This window comes from Protomyctophum parallelum, assembly GCF_964188405.1.
Source record: "Protomyctophum parallelum genome assembly, chromosome: 8".
Lineage (NCBI taxonomy): Eukaryota > Metazoa > Chordata > Actinopteri > Myctophiformes > Myctophidae > Protomyctophum > Protomyctophum parallelum.
The window spans coordinates 17,054,432-17,075,781 of NC_139703.1; the positions used below are offsets into that span (position 1 = coordinate 17,054,432).

The window sequence follows — 21,350 nt, forward strand, 5'->3', positions numbered from 1 at the left end:
GTACATTAGCAGTATCTTCTGGGCTTTGCGTTGCCATCTGTGAACTTGTTTGAGCCTGCGAATATGTCAGTTTGACACATTTGGCAGTATCTTCTTCTAATGCCTTTTTTCCCCCGGTCTACCATGTCTTTTATCATGTCTACCGCTTTTATCATTTTTATGTGTAATGCCCTCTCTCTCGTTCTCTAACTTTCTCTATTTGATCCTTCCATCTCCAGCTTGCGTTAGGGTCCGGTCAACCCACTGGTTTTTTATCCACTTTGTCCCTTTCCTTTTTGTGTATATTATACGTTATACTCCCCCCATCTTCTCAATGCCCTTCAAAGCTCCCTGCGTTAAAATATCCTATGGTATAAGATAGAGAGAGAGAGACATACTTTTCCCCAGGGCCCACAAAACTATGTACCACAGCAGTGAGTGCACTGGTGCGGGCTTTGCTCCTCTAAAGCTGCTGATGTCCCCATGTCTGGTTGTGCCGATGGCAGTACAGAGGGTAGGGTAGGGTATACGTGTCGTTGTGTCCTGCTGTATTAGTACAGTTTGTGGACCAGGATGGATGGAACGGTTCAGCAGAGAGAGGGCACTAATGGTGTGGAAAGAATCTTCCCTTGCAATGGTGAAGAAAGACGGACCAATACCCCCCCCCCCCCCCCCCACCCCCCCCCCCCCCCCCTGAAGTCCAGACTGTGGGCCGCAGTAAAACTGTGATTAACACTGCAGGCAGCTTCTGCTTGTTTACCTCCAGCACCACTCGCTCTCTGGTCGTGGGAGATAGGTGGGAACAAATGGCTCCACGCTCCATCTGGGAACCCAGTTAGACTGTGAATTGCCCTGATACAGTTGGGAGGATAAAGCAACCGGACCGCGGCATCATTAAGACCTCATTGTCAGTGCTTCCACCGGGCTAAGTGTGTAATGTAATCGCGGGGATGAACTGAACAAGACTGGGATTGGAGTGGCTATACTTTAAAGCCGCTAACTGTGTCGATATTGGGTTCACACATCATGTCTATTAGGCCTGTTATCTGTAACCTGGTACAGTGTGTCCTTGTCACTGACCGGCACTAACAGGCTAACATTTGACCGGTTAATGCAATCAATTAAGTATTATTGGTCTCAATATTCAATACGGCAAAGTGGCGAAAACCCATTTGCAACAGTCATTACCGCTGGAAGGATTGCTTATTGCAGCCTCTTTTTCTGTCTCGACCACTCTCTCACACACACTCTCCGGTTTCTCTCCCTCTCTCTCACTCACACACACACATACACACACACACACACACACACACACACACACACACACACACACACACACACACACACACACACACACACACACACACACACACACACACACACAGTCACACACACACTTGAACTCTCTTTGGGAGGACGTTCCCTGACCAGGAAGGGGTGCCTTGAAGCAGTTTAGTTTACCTCCTCACCTGATGTTAAGTTGTTAACCATCAGCACGGAGAAATTACCTTCAATTAATATGAATAATTAGTAGCTCACATGGCTTCTGTACCAATGCCTCTAGGGATAATAAGGAAACAGTAAAAAGGGGTCTAAAATACAAAGACCCTTAATTAGATTTTTAGTGTTTCATTAAGCAGGGCTTAAAGTTCTCCGTCCTGGGGACGGATTTCCGCCCTGTGGATTTCATAGGGACGACAAACAAATATTATTAAGAGGGGTATGTGCCGGGGCACGGTTGCACAGTTGGTAGTGCTGTCGCCTCACAGCTAGAAGGTCCTGGGTTCGATTCCCGCTCGGGACGCTGTGGGTGCTGGTGGCGTGTTTCCTCCTCCGTCATCAGTGCCCATACCCGAGGCGAGGTTGGCGAAAGGGCCTTTCTGTGTGGAGTTTGCATGTTCTCCCCATGTCCCCAAGGGTAGGTACCATCACAAAAAACATGCAGTAATCCTGGTCTCTAAACTGCCTCCGCCTGGCCAGCCGGGGCGCCTGATGGAGGGGAAAGGAACTGGTTGGAATAACGTGTTCCTTCCACGCGCTACGTCCAACCAGGGAAACTCCCCCCTGTCAGGTGTAAAGGAGCAACTTGGACACTCGGGCATGAAGGAAGCATGAGTTCAAGTCCGTTGCTCTCCCTATGTCCCCCATATATGGGGACTAGGTTGGCGGAGGGTGTGTAGAGCCCAGGATCACATTAGATAATTGACACAGGGGTAAAAAAGGGGTTACAAAATCGTGGGATAAAAAATATATACAAAAAAGGGGGGTATGTGTACAGTGTAGATTTGGCCGTGGTGTGAATGACATGACCGAAGCAGTCACAACGCAGCAGTACAGTATCCTGAAGATCAACAGTGCGTGCACACACACACACACACACACACACACACACACACACACACACACACACACACACACACACACTCACACACACACACACACTCTCTGTTGTCACTGGAGAAACCTCTGCCAGAGAGAATGGGGGTGGTGCAGGGAGAGACAGAAATGGAGATGAATAGTGACGGAGTCACAGAGGGAGAGACGACAACGTGCTAACAGCAAGGTCCCCCTGATTCTTGCAGCAGTAGTCAAGCGACCACAGTCAACCTCAGCTGAAGGGCGTAGAGGTTTGCACACACTTACACACTGGTTTTACAGCAACGAAAACGTGTTTTCACTTTGAGTCTGTGTATGTGCCTGTGGATAGATTCTGTTCACTCATCTTATTCTGGAGATTCAGGCAGAAGGACTTACAGATCATAAGAAACAAGCCTCCTGCGTGGCCTGTTCCAGCAGCTCCTCGGGGCACAAGCCTCCTGAGCATCAATCTCAGACAGTCCTTATAGTGTCCACTCTACCAGAAATGCTGTCCTTGAATGGTCATATTCTGCTGTCAAGGCCAGAAACTAGGTTTTTTTTGCCACTCAGTAGGAACTGAGTGCCAAATAATAAAAAACATATATGTAAATGTTGATACCCCATCACATGGTTCTGTTGCTTGGAATGCAATGTGTTGCTAGCTTGAAAACCTGTTCTGTTTTTGGCAAGCAACAGCAATCTAGTTTCAGTGTCGTAGACGTAACGCTATGTGACTTGTGACATACTGTACAGCAGTGGGGTCTTTGGGTGTAGAGTATATTAATGTATTTATAATGGATGGATGGTCATTTGGCCGTAGCTGTAGGGCTGCTCTAGACTAGAGCAGGGTGTGGGTGCTGTATTCTCAGGGCAAACCCAAAGTGATGAAAAGGACCATGATACTATTCTACAGCAGAGGTTGAGGCTATAGATTTCGCACACTTGCACTCCGATACCACACATTCACACGCATCAGCACATTATGCAACACTAATTTCCCCATGTAACATGCTTGTATGCATGCACGCACGTACGCACACACGCACACAATCGTTGTGGACCAGTGCAAAAACACTGATTTCTCTCTCTCCGTGACACACAGGAACTTTTTGCCAAAAGCATGCTACCAACAACTATTTACAAAGAAACCATTTACACAGTACCTGAATGAAGAAATGTGCAAGAAAACCGGGTGCATTGCACAAAAAAAAATAACATTTGATGAGATTTAGCCTCGCAGACACAAGACTAAGGTCTTGTAAATTAACTATTGCAGATGTTGCAATGCAAAAATGTAACTCTTGAGTGAAAATGTACCCTTACGAGTCATGTGTTTTTAAACATTTCCACATTTTGCTGTGCCTAGTTTCCTATGCATTCTGAAATGTGTTAAATGTGCTGTGAAGTGTGCACACCCCAACATGTGGACTTGAATCACCGAAAACAGATTTCGTCCATTTATCATAGTCTTCTCTTTTGACAGGCTGTTCAGTGACTGGTAGTCAGGAACAGTACATTTCCAACTGAATCTTCCAGTCATGTTCTGCTCACTTAGGTTCAAATTGTGTATTGGTTCATGTACAGCTGCGAGTCAGTTTCTACAAGTTTCTCACAAGTTTTCTTCAACAGAGATCTCCAATTTATCTTCAACTTAGAGTTCTAACCACCGCACTTCTACAGTATTAACTTTGTTTCTTCCTTGGCAGCTCAACAATGATTTTTATCAGCCCCGTATCAACATCAAAATTGAAATGGGATGAAATTACGACTGGGATGAAATTAGGAATTGCGGGGAGTATGTTTTGTGCAGCTGAACTGGGAAAAGAAACGGCACAAATGAGAGATCTCACAATTTCAGTGTTTAACCTGGCATTGTTGAACGAAGTCTGCCTGTAGCCCAATGACAAATATTGTTCTTACAGTTTGAAAGGACATTAATCAGCAAGTCTGTTGAAACACCAGAATTGTTTAATATTATATGTATCCAACATAAAAAATTAAATCAAAATCACACCCGTGTGAAGTGAGGGGCGTTCTTATCGGACATCATCATGACGTAACATGTCAATTTGCTCAGACACATATGACGTAAATTCTCCATTCATTTAATGTTTGTCCAAACATTTATATTCTGATCTCTCTGATCTGCGTGAACTAACCTGGACAGAGACAATCTGAAAGTCAAGCATATATTGGCAACATACTGTAATGGTAATGCCCCTCCTTCCTCCCTCCTTCCCCAAGCCACTATTTATAGAACTATACTGTAGATTATACCTATTGCAATAAGCTGACGTTGCACACTGCTTGACAGTTGATGGTTTTCCCACAGAGATTCTACTTTATTATCCCTGGCGGTGGTGGAAAATGTTGTTAAAGCCAGACATACACCGAAAGAACACACGAAGGGAAAAAAACGACACACTGTCTGTGAACAACAAGCAAGCCTCTGCACAGCCTCTCCACGGTTCCCATTATGGTCAATCCTGTCTCCCATCATGCCCAGCCTGGGAGCTCTAATGCCCAGCCTGGGAGCGAGCTCTAATGCCCAGCCTGGGAGCGAGCTCTAATGCCCAGCCTGGGAGCGAGCTCTAATGCCCAGCCTGGGAGGGAGCTCTAATGCCCAGCCTGGGAGCTCTAATGCCCAGCCTGGGAGCTCTAATGCCCAGCCTGGGAGCTCTAATGCCCAGCCTGGGAGCTCTAATGCTCCCTCTTGTTTTCTTCACTGTTGTTTTTGGCAGCAATTTTTTTGTTTTAGTTGTTTTAGTCATAGTCTTTGGAATGAACCTAATTTTTAGTCATGCACCTGGAATGTTTTAGTGTTTGTCTGGTTTTAGTCGACTAAATATCATAAGATTTTAGTAGAATAAAATGTATTTTGGCGGGCCTTGATGCCGTCGTGATGGCTGATTTTCAGCATGCAACCAAGTGTAAAATGACATACATTTTCGTCTAGTTTATTTTATTTGTTGACGACATTGTCAATATATCTAGTCTCAGTTTTAGTCATCATAGCTTATAGTTTTCATTTAGTTTCCATTTAGTTTCCCTCCGTGAAAAAAGGTAGTGGACGAACATTTTTCGTCTTAGTTTTAGTCGACAAAATCAACACTTGTTTTCTTCCCCTTTGCCCCCCCCCCCCCCCCCCCCTCCGCTTACATAATTGGCCATGATCACTAGTATTGAACCATGGGCTCCATTTCAGCGGGTCTTCTGAGGTGCAAGGGAGCGATCGAGGCACTGCTAATGAGATGTGATCAATAGAGAGAGCCTGTCAGAAACACCTGCTTGTTGATCACATTTCATAAACGCCACACGACACCGCTTCATGCCCTCGGGGGGGGATTGCTTTTTGTTTAAAAAAACAAAACATGAATGCTTTGTCTGCAAGGCACGATGCGACTCAAAATGCTTTTGGTTTTTCCTCCTTGAATAATATAAAATGCTGTGCTATATAACGAACCTTTGATGAAGGCTCAGGGCTGAACGTCGGTTGATGTTGTTCCCTGCGAGTCGTGATGTCAGTCAAAATGTGCTTTTATCTCACTTAACTCATCAACAGTTTGTGACATTAGCCGACGTTGTCTTCTTTTTCCACTCTCATCCTCAAGCTCAGTGCAGTCGGGTCCTTTTTTAACATTTGTTTTTAAATCTTTTAAATGTTGAAATTTAACACAAATATTCTCTTCTAGCCAAATGCATATCAATGTGGGGGTCCTTCACATTGAGAACCACTGCTTTAGTGAAGACGATGAGTGTGCTGTTCCTGTTAGCTGGATAATTCCCACCACTCCTCCCCAAGAGGGTAGATCAATCAATTTGCTATTATTTGAGCTAGTGTTCAAAGACGAGGATCAATTAGGTTGTTGCTGAGTAATGAATGCATTCCTAATGAAAATAACAGCCTTCTCCTTGGTCATAATCAGGGGATCAGTGACTGTCATTGTCTTTTACTCATATTACCAAATGTGGAAGAGTTCTGATCAAGAGACAATTCAAAACCATTGTGCAGCTAACCCGGGCATTATCAATCTTCATATAATTTTTTTAACTGACTTTTTGGAAAGAAAATGAAGAGAACACTATTTATGTATCACATATTTTTCCCTGGAGAGAAAGTGAATGGAAAACTATTTAATCACATATTCTGTGAAAACGAATAGAACACTGTTTATTAGGGATGTCCTGATAAAGTATTTTTACTCCCAGTCTGATTCCGATCATTTGATTTTGAGTATCTGACGATTTTCCCAATATTTTTAGTTCAATGTTTTGTAAACGCCATTGACAATGAAGGGAAAATGTATGTCCTAATGTGCCTCATTATGTCATATTGTCTCTTTATTGTTGATGGCATTTAATGTTTGTGTTGGCACCGTTTGTTTTACATCACCTAATGAGTTAGACTTTAATATATTAGCGCCCCTCACTTCACACAGGTGTGATTTTATTTGTATAGAATCACAGACAATATCCAGTCTAATGTCATGATACTAGTGATGTCCCGATCACTATTCAGTCTAATGTCATGATACTAGGGATGTCCCGATCACTATTCAGTCTAATGTCATGATACTAGTGATGTCCCGATCACTATTCAGTCTAATGTCATGATACTAGGGATGTCCCGATCACTATTCAGTCTAATGTCATGATACTATGGGGATGTCCCGATCACTATTCAGTCTAATGTCATGATACTATGGGGATGTCCCGATCACTATTCAGTCTAATGTCATGATACTAGGGATGTCCCGATCACTATTCAGTCTAATGTCATGATACTAGGGATGTCCCGATCACTATTCAGTCTAATGTCATGATACTAGGGATGTCCCGATCACTATTCAGTCTAATGTCATGATACTATGGGGATGTCCCGATCACTATTCAGTCTAATGTCATGATACTAGGGATGTCCCGATCACTATTCAGTCTAATGTCATGATACTAGGGATGTCCCGATCACTATTCAGTCTAATGTCATGATACTATGGGGATGTCCCGATCACTATTCAGTCTAATGTCATGATACTAGGGATGTCCCGATCACTATCCAGTCTAATGTCATGATACTATGGGGATGTCCCGATCACTATTCAGTCTAATGTCATGATACTAGGGATGTCCCGATCACTATTCAGTCTAATGTCATGATACTAGGGATGTCCCGATCACTATTCAGTCTAATGTCATGATACTATGGGGATGTCCCGATCACTATTCAGTCTAATGTCATGATACTAGGGATGTCCCGATCACTATTCAGTCTAATGTCATGATACTAGTGATGTCCCGATCACTATTCAGTCTAATGTCATGATACTAGGGATGTCCCGATCACTATTCAGTCTAATGTCATGATACTATGGGGATGTCCCGATCACTATTCAGTCTAATATCATGATACTAGGGATGTCCCGATCACTATTCAGTCTAATGTCATGATACTAGGGATGTCCCGATCACTATTCAGTCTAATGTCATGATACTATGGGGATGTCCCGATCACTATTCAGTCTAATGTCATGATACTAGGGATGTCCCGATCACTATTCAGTCTAATGTCATGATACTAGTGATGTCCCGATCACTATTCAGTCTAATGTCATGATACTAGGGATGTCCCGATCACTATTCAGTCTAATGTCATGATACTAGGGATGTCCCGATCACTATTCAGTCTAATGTCATGATACTATGGGGATGTCCCGATCACTATTCAGTCTAATGTCATGATACTAGTGATGTCCCGATCACTATTCAGTCTAATGTCATGATACTAGTGATGTCCCGATCACTATTCAGTCTAATGTCATGATACTAGGGATGTCCCGATCACTATTCAGTCTAATGTCATGATACTAGGGATGTCCCGATCACTATTCAGTCTAATGTCATGATACTAGGGATGTCCCGATCACTATTCAGTCTAATGTCATGATACTAGGGATGTCCCGATCACTATTCAGTCTAATGTCATGATACTATGGGGATGTCCCGATCACTATTCAGTCTAATGTCATGATACTATGGGGATGTCCCGATCACTATTCAGTCTAATGTCATGATACTATGGGGATGTCCCGATCACTATTCAGTCTAATGTCATGATACTAGGGATGTCCCGATCACTATTCAGTCTGTCATGATACTAGGGATGTCCCGATCACTATTCAGTCTAATGTCATGATACTATGGGGATGTCCCGATCACTATTCAGTCTAATGTCATGATACTATGGGGATGTCCCGATCACGTTTTTTAGCTCTCAATCCAATTCCGATCATTTGAAAATGACGCGATGGGCCCAGATTTCCGATCACGTGATCGGACCGGGACAACCCTACTATCAAATACAGCATATTCCCTGGACAGAAAGTGAACAATAGAACACTATTTATCCCTTCCCCTGCAAAGAAAGTAAATAGAACACTGTTTATCAGTGTTTCCCCAGGAAAGGATGTGGAATAGAAGCCAAGATGCCCAGCTCTACTGCAGTGGCCTGAACAGAGGCTAAACATCACACAGTGATGCTCAACGGAGGGACCATGTCTGCTTCTTATAGCCTAGTTTACACACATTAACGCTGTTAAACATCACATAGTGCTGCTCAACAGAGGGATCATGGCTGCTTCCTATAGCCTAGTTTACACACATTAACGCTGTTAAACTGGAGCTGATTACTCACACGCTGACTCCTCTCGCAAGGAAGGAGGGAGTGGGGGAGAGCTCCAAAGCCTAGATTGCAATAACGCACACACACACACGCACACGCACACGAGCACACGCACACACGCACTCACACACTCTTTCCCATTTTCAACAAATTGATGTGATCACGGCTTCTCTGGCATCTTTTTAATTACAGTGTAAAATAAATGGTTTTGGCGAGATAAGTTCTACGCCTTGGAAATGGTACGCAGTAGTGGGTGGGGGTGGGGAGTGGCAAACAAAGCATGGAAAGGTGGGGGGGCAAATGGAATGAGGATGTGGACTGTGGACGGAGGCATGCAAACTTGGAGCAAGGAGAGATCTGAGAGAATCTATTTAATCTGGCCTGTCGCTGCTCCTGCCCTTAGAAATCTGATTTTTAATAACTTGGGTGGCTGGGATGCGCGATGTGAGAGGGAGGGGGAGAGAGAGGGAAAGAGAGAGAGCTTATCCCTCAAAGAATCAATTATAAATACTTTGTCTGAGATCAGATAGAGAGAGAGAGAGAGAGGGGCGGGTTTCTGAGTTAGGCTGTGGGTCAGTGGTGCCCAGTAGCTCATTGGGGGTTGCTGATAGGCTGTGGGTCAGTGGTGCCCAGTAGCTCATTGGGGGTTGCTGATAGGCTGTGGGTCAGTGGTGCCCAGTAGCTCATTGGGGGTTGCTGATAGGCTGTGGGTCAGTGGTGCCCAGTGGCTCATTGGGGGTTGCCAGTTGGGAAGGAGGGTGAAGAAGAGGTGGATCGATGGAGAATGAGAAACTCGCTCTTAATTAAGCTAGGCAAATTCAGTGAGGTCACTAAGAGGCAAGACACATTGTCCGTGTACCGACATGTTGGTGACCCGCAGATACTGTAGATCTACTAGACAGACAGACAGACAGACAGACAGCAGAGCACTAGCTGAATTATAAATGTTGTATAATGTGTTGTGTACAGTGTACACTAAAGTCCTGACATTTCACCCACTGTGTATAAAGCTAACTCTACTCCTCTGCATTAAAGCGACACTTTCCTCTTCTATCCCAGATTTGAAACCTGATTCCTGTGCAAGTACTGACATTTTTACCAAATTCAATGTGAACAAATTCAAGATAAACAAGGCGGGACCAGAGTGGAACAAAGCAGAAAGAGAAGGCTGACAAAGGTGATAAGTTGTATTGTATTAACATAACTCTACCATCTCAAATTCCTCATTACACATTTTATTTGTTAAAAAGAACACCCTTGACAACAAACAAGCAACATGCAAACAAACAACATGACATGAAAACAAGGACATGGTAGGGGGAGGGGGTGTTCCGTACTGTGCTTGGCTTCTACGATGCATGCTTTACTTTAGCATCTCTGTGTGGCCTTTGAGCCTTAATCCACACTAGGGCATTAACCAAACGTGATTTTTGATAGTCGACTCGACTACCATCATATAGTCGATTAGTCGGCGGTAAAATATGATATTTTTTCCATCCAATCAAGCATTAAAACATTGTGTTCTGAAACAGCCAGAGAGTGAAGGATTAACTGCAAAACAGAGCCGGTGAATGCAGGTCGAGTGCAATAGTAAGAGAGTGGCGACACACTTTGATCTCGCCGCAAAGCGGGTACCTATGGGCTATAGTTCCAAACATTGGATGGACGCGTTGTGAGCTTGTAGATCTGCTATTTTTGATGCGCAAGACCTTTCTACGGAGCAGCATAGCATGTTACGTTGTTCACAATGTTTGTTCAGTTGGAGAGTGACTGGAGCGGGGAGGAGGAGGAATCAACGATGCAATGTTTTTCATACAACCCTAAATGTTCAACAACAAGTTACAACCACAGTTCCTTTGGTTTTTAGAAGGAGCTACAAGCTAGGAGGAGGTTATGATTACATACTAGGTTTGCTAGCTAGCAGGCTGCCAGGCTATGAATCAGATGATCAACTACTTGACTCTATTGCGACTATTATAACTATGATCGTGCGGCATCGCTGTTTGTTTTTAATAATGCCACACGTGGCACGCCTGCACTTTTGTTGGATAAGCATGAAGAAACATGAAATCACGGCAAGAGCTACTGAAGTTTGTCTGTCACCAAACTGGATAATATTGAGTGAGGAGGAACTCCTGCTATACTTTACTGTACCGGACGACACGTCTCCAATCTAACTTGTTGAACAAACTACAGTAATAAACTCACCAATAGTAAAAGTATTTACACACTGTAGTTGTCCCCATTGAGCTTATGAGCCTATGAGGCATATCGCATATGCTTTTCCCAAAGAAAATCTGTCTTGAATGCTGCTAGTGCCACCGCCGCTCCGCCGCCCACCGCACCTACACGAGTGAGGGTGACGGCAAAACCCACGTACAGTAGGCTTGTATATGATATGAAAACAATCAGCCAGGAATGGATTAGTACTGAAGTTGGCGAACTACCAACAAAACAACAGAGCTCACAGCTGCATGTCTGCTGTAGAAAAGCAAAAAATTAATAAATAATATTAACGATTATTCGGTTTTTGATTTACAGTGTCGACTACCGTTTTGCTAGTCGACTAGTCGATTTTTATGTTAATGCCCTAATCCACACAATGCCAGCAGTCGGCACGTCACCACAATTAGATGACTTAATTGCCAACTGCTTCAACTCCTCTCCTTTCTTCTCCCTTTATTCTTCCTCTCTAGTATCTTTGTAATTTAGTCATTATTGTCTCCACCAGGCCGAAGGCATGGGGAGAGAGTATGTTTTGCACTCCGTCCGTCCGTCCGTCCGTGTGTCCGTCCGTGTGTGTGTCCGTGAGCAGCTAATCTCGGCCACCGTTAACCCGGTCGATGCCGACACACTCCCTGGATGCCAACGATGAACCTCTGCCCCAGACTTTCCAGAACGGCCTGTTATAGCGCCACCAGGAGGCCGCTTTGTGCAAAACAAGTTTTTGCACAGTACAGATTTTGTCCAAACATCACGCAAATTGGTACACACTACACAGTCTCTCTAGAGCCATTCAACGAAACCGGTCTTTCATATTTTTCACTTTTGTTGCCCTTTTATCCAACCACCAGATGAAGGCAAGCTGCAATGTCCTACATTCCTATCCTGGTGGAGACCTGTGCCCAGAAGGGCACTTTTTCTAGTTGAGAAAATAAATTAGCAAAACAAAACACTTCTCATTTGCCTTTGGTGCTGCTGACAGTGTTGTGTTATGAAAGCTGACATTTACTGTACCTGTACCTAGATGAGTGACAGTTTGTGATTTTTCAAGTGGATCCTGACACAGAAATGGTTTGGGAACCACTGTGCTATTATCATTTTACATTCCTTTAATGCTGTAATTATAGTCAGCCATGGTTGCCATAGTACCTGAGTTGCCATGGAGTTGTATGGCTGAATATGTAAATGGAGGAAGGATTGTGAATTAGAGTTATAGGCCATGTTAAACATAGACTACCCTATCAAGGTGGAGGGATAGAGGGGTTGCATGGCGTGAATCCTTAGCTTGTAGATTGTAAAGGCAGCAGAGATAATTTGTCAGTGAATTAAATGCTACTAATTGCATCTGTTGCTGGTGGAGGGGCATGCGTTCGGAGCGCTCCGCTACACTGCACAAACCAAGCTGTATTCGTTTCCGGGTGGTGCTTCGATCTGGTGGAACTAATTTTCGTTTTGCATGGACTTAAGTCTTATGAGAATCACAGTTATAACAGACTACTAAAATGTAGTAAATGTTATACACGTTGAGCTGACCTTGTGACCTAAACTCAAACCTAAAGTCTATACTGCGTTGTAAAAGTTACAAAACTAGGTGGTTTCTTCCCAACAGCAGAGATATATAAGCAGCCTCATAAGCTCCTGAAAGCAGACCTTCTCTTCTTGCCGTGCCCGTGAGGCACCGGCCTATACTCGGGATGGGAACAATGCAAGCCGTTATGGAATAACCTGCTCTCCCGGTTGTCAGACTACCTGCTGTACCCTGTCAGTCTGTCTGTCTGTCTGTCTGTCTGTCCCTTTTCTGCTCGTATAGGGCAGGGGTTTTCAACTAGTGGTCCGGGGACCACCCAGTGGTCCTTGAGAGGGTTCCAGGTGGTCCCCAGCTGAATGAGTTGGTAGCCAAATGGACCCTTATAGATCTCTTAACTCTTGAGAGTGTAAAAATGAAACCAAATGGAACCGTACGGGTCCATTTGGTTTCATTTCACGCTCTTGAGTTACATTATTGTTCAAACATCTGCATTACTTCATTTAAAAGAAGTCTACACAATTAGAGAATGTAGCAATAATGTTATTTTGATCAACGTTTGTCATCAGCATTGCATTGTGCACAAAATCTTATCCAAGGACAACAAAATATTCCAAGTTCTGGGTCTGAGAGGCTAAATGCCATCAAATGGTGGTTCCGTGGCTCAAATGCTGAATAAATAATGGACCTTGATGTGAAAAGGGTAGAAAACTACTGGTACAGGGAGTTCTGTGTCGGACTCGGGCATGAATAATGTGCAAATTTGCAGCTCCAACCAGCCAACCCCACTTGGCGCCTCACTCCCTCGCGTCCTCAGCGACACGCGCGCTGTCGTGAATGGCTCTGTGTTGCATTTATAGTAGGATTGGGATTAAGGGAGGCGCATTTATGATGTATGCTATTTATGAAACTAAATAGATCGATAAATCATAACCTTTGAAACCACAGCGCTGCATCCTATTCCTGCTCCTTTGTTTTCCCCGCCTTTCTTTCTCCCCAATGTTGTGTGTGTGTGTGTGTGTGTGTGTGTGTGTGTGTGTGTGTGTGTGTGTGTGTGTGTGCATGCAATTCTGTAGGTTTGTGTGCACGCCATTCTGTAGGTTTGTGTGCAGGCGAATCTGTAGGTTTGTGTGCACGTGATTCTGTAGGTTTGTGTGCACGCGATTCTGTAAGTGTGTGCGTGCACGTGATTCTGTAGGTGTGTGCGTGCACGCGATTCTGTAGGTGTGTGCGTGCACGCGATTCTGTAGGTGTGTGCGTGCACGCGATTCTGTAGGTGTGTGCGTGCATGCGATTCTGTAGGTGTGTGCGTGCACACGCGATTCTGTGTGTGTGTGCGCGCAAGCGATTCTGTATGTGTGTGTTGAAATGGCAGTTTTACACACTCTAAACGCGTGAGGAATCACCAGGCTGAAGGTCTGTCAAGAGGAATCAGGAGGAAAGCAAGGTCCCTTTGTTGATCTTTATTTAACGTGCACAGCAGTACACGGATGCTGCAGCACGCAGGCAGGTCTCCCAGGCAAGCATCACCATACAAGCACAGAGTTACAGTTTATATGGCAGTTTAGTCCCACCCACAAGGTGGACCCAGAAGTGAATACAATCTCTCTAGATGTAAGGACCATTTGCTTACACACAAAGGAAGAGGGGGGGTGGGGGGACAGGTGAGAAGAGGCTCCAGGACAACAGAGCCACGTGTTAATTTCTGTTGTTCTCACAGCAAGGCTCAGAGCTTCCAAGCTAAGGTTGTCTAGACTATTTAGTGTATTCAAATTACCTTTAGGTGATGGGAAATTCTCTGTCAAATCCTTCCTCTTGTTAATTAAACAACAGCTTAATTAAACAATAATTGTGAATTTTCCATCAATATCAAAATAATACATCATAATACATTTGAAGAAAATACATAAAAAATAGAAGTACTTGTAACATATTTGAGCTAAGCAAAAGAATGACACATGGGTTTAACAATCGTGGCTAGGCAATCAAATAAACCAATAAATCCCTAAAAATGATACTAATACAGTAGTACCCTGTTGAATCAATTTGACCTGTATTTAGCACAGCAAACTATAACATAACAAATAAACAGAAAACATCATATTTCCAAACAATATTTTCTTTCCAGGTATACGGTCGAGTGATCCCCCCACTTTTTTTTCTTTTTCTTTTTAATTGGGCTGTCTGATAGGGGGAGGTGTGTGTGTGTATGTGTGTTGAGTCTCATGGTGGGTAAGTCACATGGTACTCCTTAGCAGACTTCCGAAAAGTGTCTCTCCAAGTCCATTTCCACTTCACCTTCTTTTTCTTTCCACCAGGATTGGAAAATAAAGGCTTCTTTCTGGCCTTAGATTTAAGAAATGGAGGCGTGAACCTCTCCTTTCCTGCCAACTCTGACAGTGCGTGTAAAAACTTACGGAACGCAACTGCCGGTACTGCGGTCATCTCCTCCTTCATTGGTTGGCCCGCTGGAACCTTCCCTGGGCGTGTAAGTGTGTACACCTCTCCCACCGCCTGTTGAACGAGTAGATTCTTGGCCACACCCTCGACGTCCGTCGCTGGTTTGACGATTAGGGTCGTGTAGGTAGGCTCCAGGGCCTCCGTCTCTAGACAGCCGCCTGCCGCCTCTGTAGTCAGCAGCCCATCCAGGGCCTCCGTCTCTAGATAGCCGCCTGCCGCCTCCGCCCTTGTAGTCAGCAGCCCTCCTGCGCTGTGCACAGGAGATGTCCCCTTGCCCTCGACGTCTGTCGCTGGCTTGTCTCCGGTCCCGGGCTGCTCTGCTCCTGCTGGTTCTGTTCTCCCCACCTCGATGTCCGACGATTCCCTCTTGGTTGAAGGCTGTGGACCGTCCGCGTGGTTCTCCCAGGCACTCCCGGCTCCCACAGGCACCGTCTCCTCTACGTACGTAGCTGGCTGGATGTCATCGGCTCCCCATGCCACTGCATCACCCACAGGTTTCTCCGCCATGGGCTGTTCTGATGCACCCTGTGCGCGTCTCGCTGTCCCAGGCCCTCTTCTTCCCTGCTCATGTGGCGGTGTGCTGCCCTGGGTGATGATGACACTGCTGCGATGGGGCCCTGTCCCCCCATGGCTGCCAGGGGTGGACGGATGCACAGATGGAAGCAAGGTCTGTGGTTTCCGTGTCGTGTCCGCATCGTCACTGTTGGCCAGCTCTGGGCCAGGGATGCCAGTGCAGGATGGACGTCGGCTCTTAGCAGTGTCATTGGACCGAGCGGAGCCTTCCTTGTGTCGAGCCTCTTTCAATAGGCCCAGTGCAGCGGATATCAGGATTACCGCTGGAGTAGACGGCTGCAGGCCTGCAGCAACAGTTTCCAGAAGGCTGAGCACAGCGGACACCAGGATTGGCGTTGGAGTCGAGGGCTGTAGGCCCGTAGCAACAGTCTCCAGAAGGCTGATCGCAGTGGACACCAATATTGCCGTTGGAGTAGAGGGCTGTAGGTCTGCAGCAACAGTTTTCAATAGGCTGAGCGCAGCGGATATCAGGACCGCTGCTGGAGTAGAGGGTTGCAGGCCCGCAGCAAGAGCCACAGCCGTCCGTTGTAGCTGGATGGCAGATTGACCGGCCCGCATGGAGCCCAGGCAGCCCAGGTCCAGGGTCTGCTGTGGAGGAGACAAAGGAGAATTCTGAGGAGCCAGTGGCCCGCTCTCTTCCCTCAAAGAATCTATGTTTGGAAGTTCCCTCATATGACTCTCCCGTTGTGCTTCCTCCATCCACATTGAAAATACTTTCCTGTGGCGGTCACATCTGTCAAGTTTGTGCGTTTTAATTGACTTTTTCTTTCTCATTTTCTTCTCAGCTTCTCTTAGTAGTCGGTCTAAGTCAAGCAATTTTTTTATACTTAAAGAGCCTTGTTCTGGGAACCCCATCTGTTTCCACTCATCAAGACAGTCTAATGCTTCTGGACCATATTTTGCAACCATCCCGCTCATGAGAGGAGACCATCTTTCTTTGTCTTCTGCCACTGGCGCACTTTTTTTATTTCCCATACTGACTATCTATGTAACACGGTAATCTTTGTGCTACAAACTTTACTTGGTCTAAACACGGTATCTTTATGTCTTATCTGAGAGTAACAAGATGTCTTTATGTTGTTTACAACAAGGTTCTTATGCTATTCTCAGTATAACAAGGTGTCTTTGTGTTTACAAACTTACTTCTCTTTCTTTACTGGACTTAATGCAAAACGCTGTATCTTTATGTTTTCTTTATGTTGTTTTCAACAAGGTTAACAAGGTGTCTTTGCGTTTGCAAACTTGGCTTAATGCAAGGTCTCTTTTCTTAGGCTAGGCTTGCTGCTGTATTTTGAATCAAGCATACTTGACTATTACAATAGATAGGTTGGCAAAATATGGTCTTAGAATTTATAATTAGCTCTTCAATTGTCTGAAATTTGGAAGATTCTCACCGTTTTTTTAGTGTAGCCACAGGGTTGTTTTTTTTAATCCAGGCGTTGAACTCCATTGATGCAGCCATGATTCTTCTGTCCTTTTTGGAGCGGTTCGTTGACGTCAGTTGTGGCTTGATCTTCCGGAGCTCAACGACACAGGATCCACACTTCTAGACACCAAATGAAATGGCAGTTTTACACACTCTAAACGCGTGAGGAATCACCAGGCTGAAGGTCTGTCAAGAGGAATCAGGAGGAAAGCAAGGTCCCTTTGTTGATCTTTATTTAACGTGCACAGCAGTACACGGATGCTGCAGCACGCAGGCAGGTCTCCCAGGCAAGCATCACCATACAAGCACAGAGTTACAGTTTATATGGCAGTTTAGTCCCACCCACAAGGTGGACCCAGAAGTGAATACAATCTCTCTAGATGTAAGGACCATTTGCTTACACACAAAGGAAGAGGGGGGGTGGGGGGACAGGTGAGAAGAGGCTCCAGGACAACAGAGCCACGTGTTAATTTCTGTTGTTCTCACAGCAAGGCTCAGAGCTTCCAAGCTAAGGTTGTCTAGACTATTTAGTGTATTCAAATTACCTTTAGGTGATGGGAAATTCTCTGTCAGTGTGTAGGTGTGTGCGTGCACACGCGATTCTGTATGTGTGTGTGTGCTGTAAAATGTATGCACGTATGCGCATTCGTTCATTAGCATGTGCAAAAGCCTTGCAGTATGCATGCACGTCTGGATGTGTTTACGTGTGTAATGCATTGTGGTAACGAGGTATGCTCGGGGAAGGTGCCAAATTAAATTCTCAGAAGCGGCAGCTTCTGGCAGCTTCTGGCAGCATGTGTGTGTGTGTGTGTGTGTGTGTGTGTGTGTGTGTGTGTAATATGCTGACCTGACCGACCGCATGCGTTGCTTAAACCCTCAAAAAGCCAACAAGCTGTTTTTTCCACTGCATCTCTGTAGGGGTGTGGACTTAATAATAAATAATAATACATTGTAATAAATAAATAAATTTATTTTCTGACAGACTCCCACTTCTAGGGATTTACTAAGTGGAACAGGTCCGCCCCCCATGCTGTTATCGTGTGTTCGTGCGTGCGTGTGTGCGTGGCTTGTGCATCTGGTGTGACCGTAATGTAAGCTTCTTCTGATCAGCGTTTGGATCTGATGTATTGCGCCTTTTGTGCAGATCCAAATAAAAGAGCGAGACTGATATACTGTATATGTAGGCAGTACATGTGCAGTATACACCTGGGTTTTGTGTTTGATCTTTGATGCATGATGTGTTTGTACATCCATTGGCCTACATGCAATGTTTCTCAGTGTACTGTACTGTACTGTGCTGGTATGGACAGCAGCCAGACCATTCATTTAACGTTGCAGCAGCTGTATAGCTACAGTACTGCAGTTTTAACTAATTTAGACCTGAGGCTTCTACAGTATTTTTGAAAAATGTGGTCTATGTCTGGGGTGCTCAAACTTTTTCATGTCACGGACCACCAGAATTATCTGTATTTGGCCGCAGACACCCATCTGAAAATGTGTTGTTCCAGGGATAGACCCCCCCCCCCCCCCCCCCCCCAGAAGCAAAGATATGAGTTGAAAACGTTCACTGTGAAAGAATATATATTCTAAGATTTGCGCCACATTTTCATGATTTTTCAAAGAAATTGCAAATCTACAAGCTCATAGAGCTTGTAGATCTGCTATTTTTCAACAGCTAAAGTTTAGAATAATGTTTATAGTAGTTAAAAGGCTATATGGTGACACAGATGCGTTCACCGTCCTATATGGGTTAATGTGGTAAAGTAATTCTGTGGGAAAAAAGTTGGGGGCTGACAGCTACAATGGATGTGTTGGGCCTTGGTTACAAATCAGTGGAGAGGATGTGGCGGTGGTTGGACTGCACAGACCTGACTGAAATACAACCACTGCACCATTAATTCCCTCACTGTATGCGTGTGTATGCCTCCGGCTTTGCCAAATGAAACAAACTGCTACGCCCGACGAGTACAGTACATGAATCCTGGTTTATTAACCACTTAAAAATGAAAAATATACACTTAAAATACATTTCTCACACTTTTGGACCATAATCCGGAGTCATCATATGGGCATACCTAACAATGGATGCCAAAAGAAATTGGAAAATATCAATTTTTGTGTATTTGTAATATCAAAAGTCCATAAAGATCTAATTTTAATTACTTCCTTTAAACAAAAACGTGATGCGTGATGATGTGTAGAGGTACACATGAAGCTTGATTAGATTCACCCGTTTGGTTCCCATATCTGCACGTCCTTCTAATCCAAACACAGCTGCTACTGATTACAGAAATCCTCCGTTTTTAATCCCATTCAAGATGACATCCAGACAGTGTATTACTCTGTTTCTGCAGCACGCTAAAATATGTATCTGAAAACATTATAGGGTAGAAATAATCCATGAGCTGTGTTCCTTGTTGTGCGCACACATTCCTTGTTGCCTGTGTGCGCACGTCGCGCATGTAGCAGAACTATGTCCCATAGCCTGGAGGGATGCAACGTATTTTAAAATCTATATCAAAATACTAAACGAAAAAAAGGGCAAATAAGTTCTGACGAAAATAGGGTGCTTAATCTCATCAAATGGTGGTCTGTGGCTCAAATGCAGAATAACCTAGAAATGCACTCTGTCGAGCTGCCAACTTGCGCATGAATGGCCTACTTGTGCGCGAGCAGAGCTCGCAACTTATCTCTGACTCTTGTCAACTTACTGTCCCTCCCTCTATAAAATATAACAAATAAAGATGAAACCCATAAACAAACATTTAAAATAAAACTTACACCAATCGAAAACAAAATTCCTTTCCTATAACTGTTTAAAAAAAAAACTTTAGAGAATTAAGGTGTTCATCACACCTAATTAACGAATTAACTTCAAACTAATTCACAATCCCTGATTGGCCGAGGGGACCACCAAAAAATTACAATCCCTGATTGGCCGAGGGGACCACCAAAAAATTACAATCCCTGATTGGCCGAGGGTGTCAACGGCATATGCACGCAGCGCCCTAATTGGCCGAGGGTGTCACTGACGTATGCACGCAGCACCCTGATTGGCTGAGGTTGTCATCGACGTACGCACGCACGCAGCGCCCTGATTGGCCGAGGGTGTCACCGACGTACGCAGCCGAAAACGGTACTTGCGCACACTCGTGCAAGTAATAATGGACCTTGATATAAAAAAGGTTGAAAACCACTGACTCTACCGGTGTTACTGCAACGCGTTGTGAGCTTGTCGATCTATTATTGCTGATGTATGTTCACCCCAGAAAAGGGTCTCATGTCTTGAGGGGGAAAAAAGGGGCTAAAGAGAGTCATGAGATTGTGATGAGCAGAGAAAGAATGTCCCTCAGTTTGGCTCTCTCTTGTGATCCCACGCACACATCTTCGGGGTCCTTTTCCTTTGTGCTTCTCAGAGCTTAGTCATGGTGGCTGCTGCCAGCTTTTCTGGCCCTATTTAAGCCAAATAATGTAGCCACTTCAATAGTTCATTTTATTAATGGCCTCATTTTCTAATGCCAGTACCCCCTCAGTACCCCCCACTGACATGGCTCTTTGTTTGAAAGGCCCCAGAACACTCTCACACTCTCTCTCTCTCTCTCTCTCTCTCTCTCTCTCTCACTTTGTTCCCAGTAACTACGATATATTCCCCCCTTGCTATTCAGTGTCTTCCCGGGAGAAGAACATCGCAATTCTATTCTTCATAACGGGCCAGGATAGCAGGAAATGACTCATTCATTGGACTACAGAGCTGAATAAAAGAGCATTGTTAAGGGATGGCGTGTGCGTGTGTGCGCGTGTGTACATGCACACACATGTGAGCTAGTATGTATACGTACAGAATATATAACATTCGTTGCTGTCGGGAGGAAACATCCTAACTCCATTTTTGAGGTTTTTGATTTTTTTTCTCCATAAATCAGGGCTATTGAACACCGTTTACGTCTGCGCGTTGTTTCGAAAAAATTAAACCAATGGAAAGTAGTAAAAACGCGTTGGACAAAACCTCTTAACTCCATTGGACCCCCAAACATTTTGGAGTTAAGTGGTTTCTTCCCGACAGCAGAGATATGTAACAAGAATCTAAAGCGGGAAATTCACTTACAATACACAATGGATAGCAGACA

The 21,350-nt window shown here is 44.6% G+C and overlaps 2 protein-coding genes across 2 annotated transcripts in view; one reads left to right on the top strand and one right to left on the bottom strand.

Moving 5' to 3' along the window:
* Nucleotides 1-21,350, top strand: part of asic1b (acid-sensing (proton-gated) ion channel 1b) — a gene marked incomplete at its 5' end in the record, with an annotated part of 273,931 nt that overhangs the window by 36,107 nt on the left and 216,474 nt on the right. The gene's annotated exons all lie outside the window — the stretch shown is intronic.
* Nucleotides 14,988-21,350, bottom strand: part of LOC310863704 (uncharacterized protein) — a gene marked incomplete at both ends in the record, with an annotated part of 75,307 nt that continues 68,944 nt past the window's right edge. Inside the window, 2 exons of the mRNA XM_083772201.1 lie at nt 14,988-15,368; nt 15,483-16,385. Of these exons, the coding sequence (XP_083628327.1) occupies nt 14,988-15,368; nt 15,483-16,385 (1,284 nt within the window). The remainder of the gene's footprint in view (nt 15,369-15,482; nt 16,386-21,350) is intronic.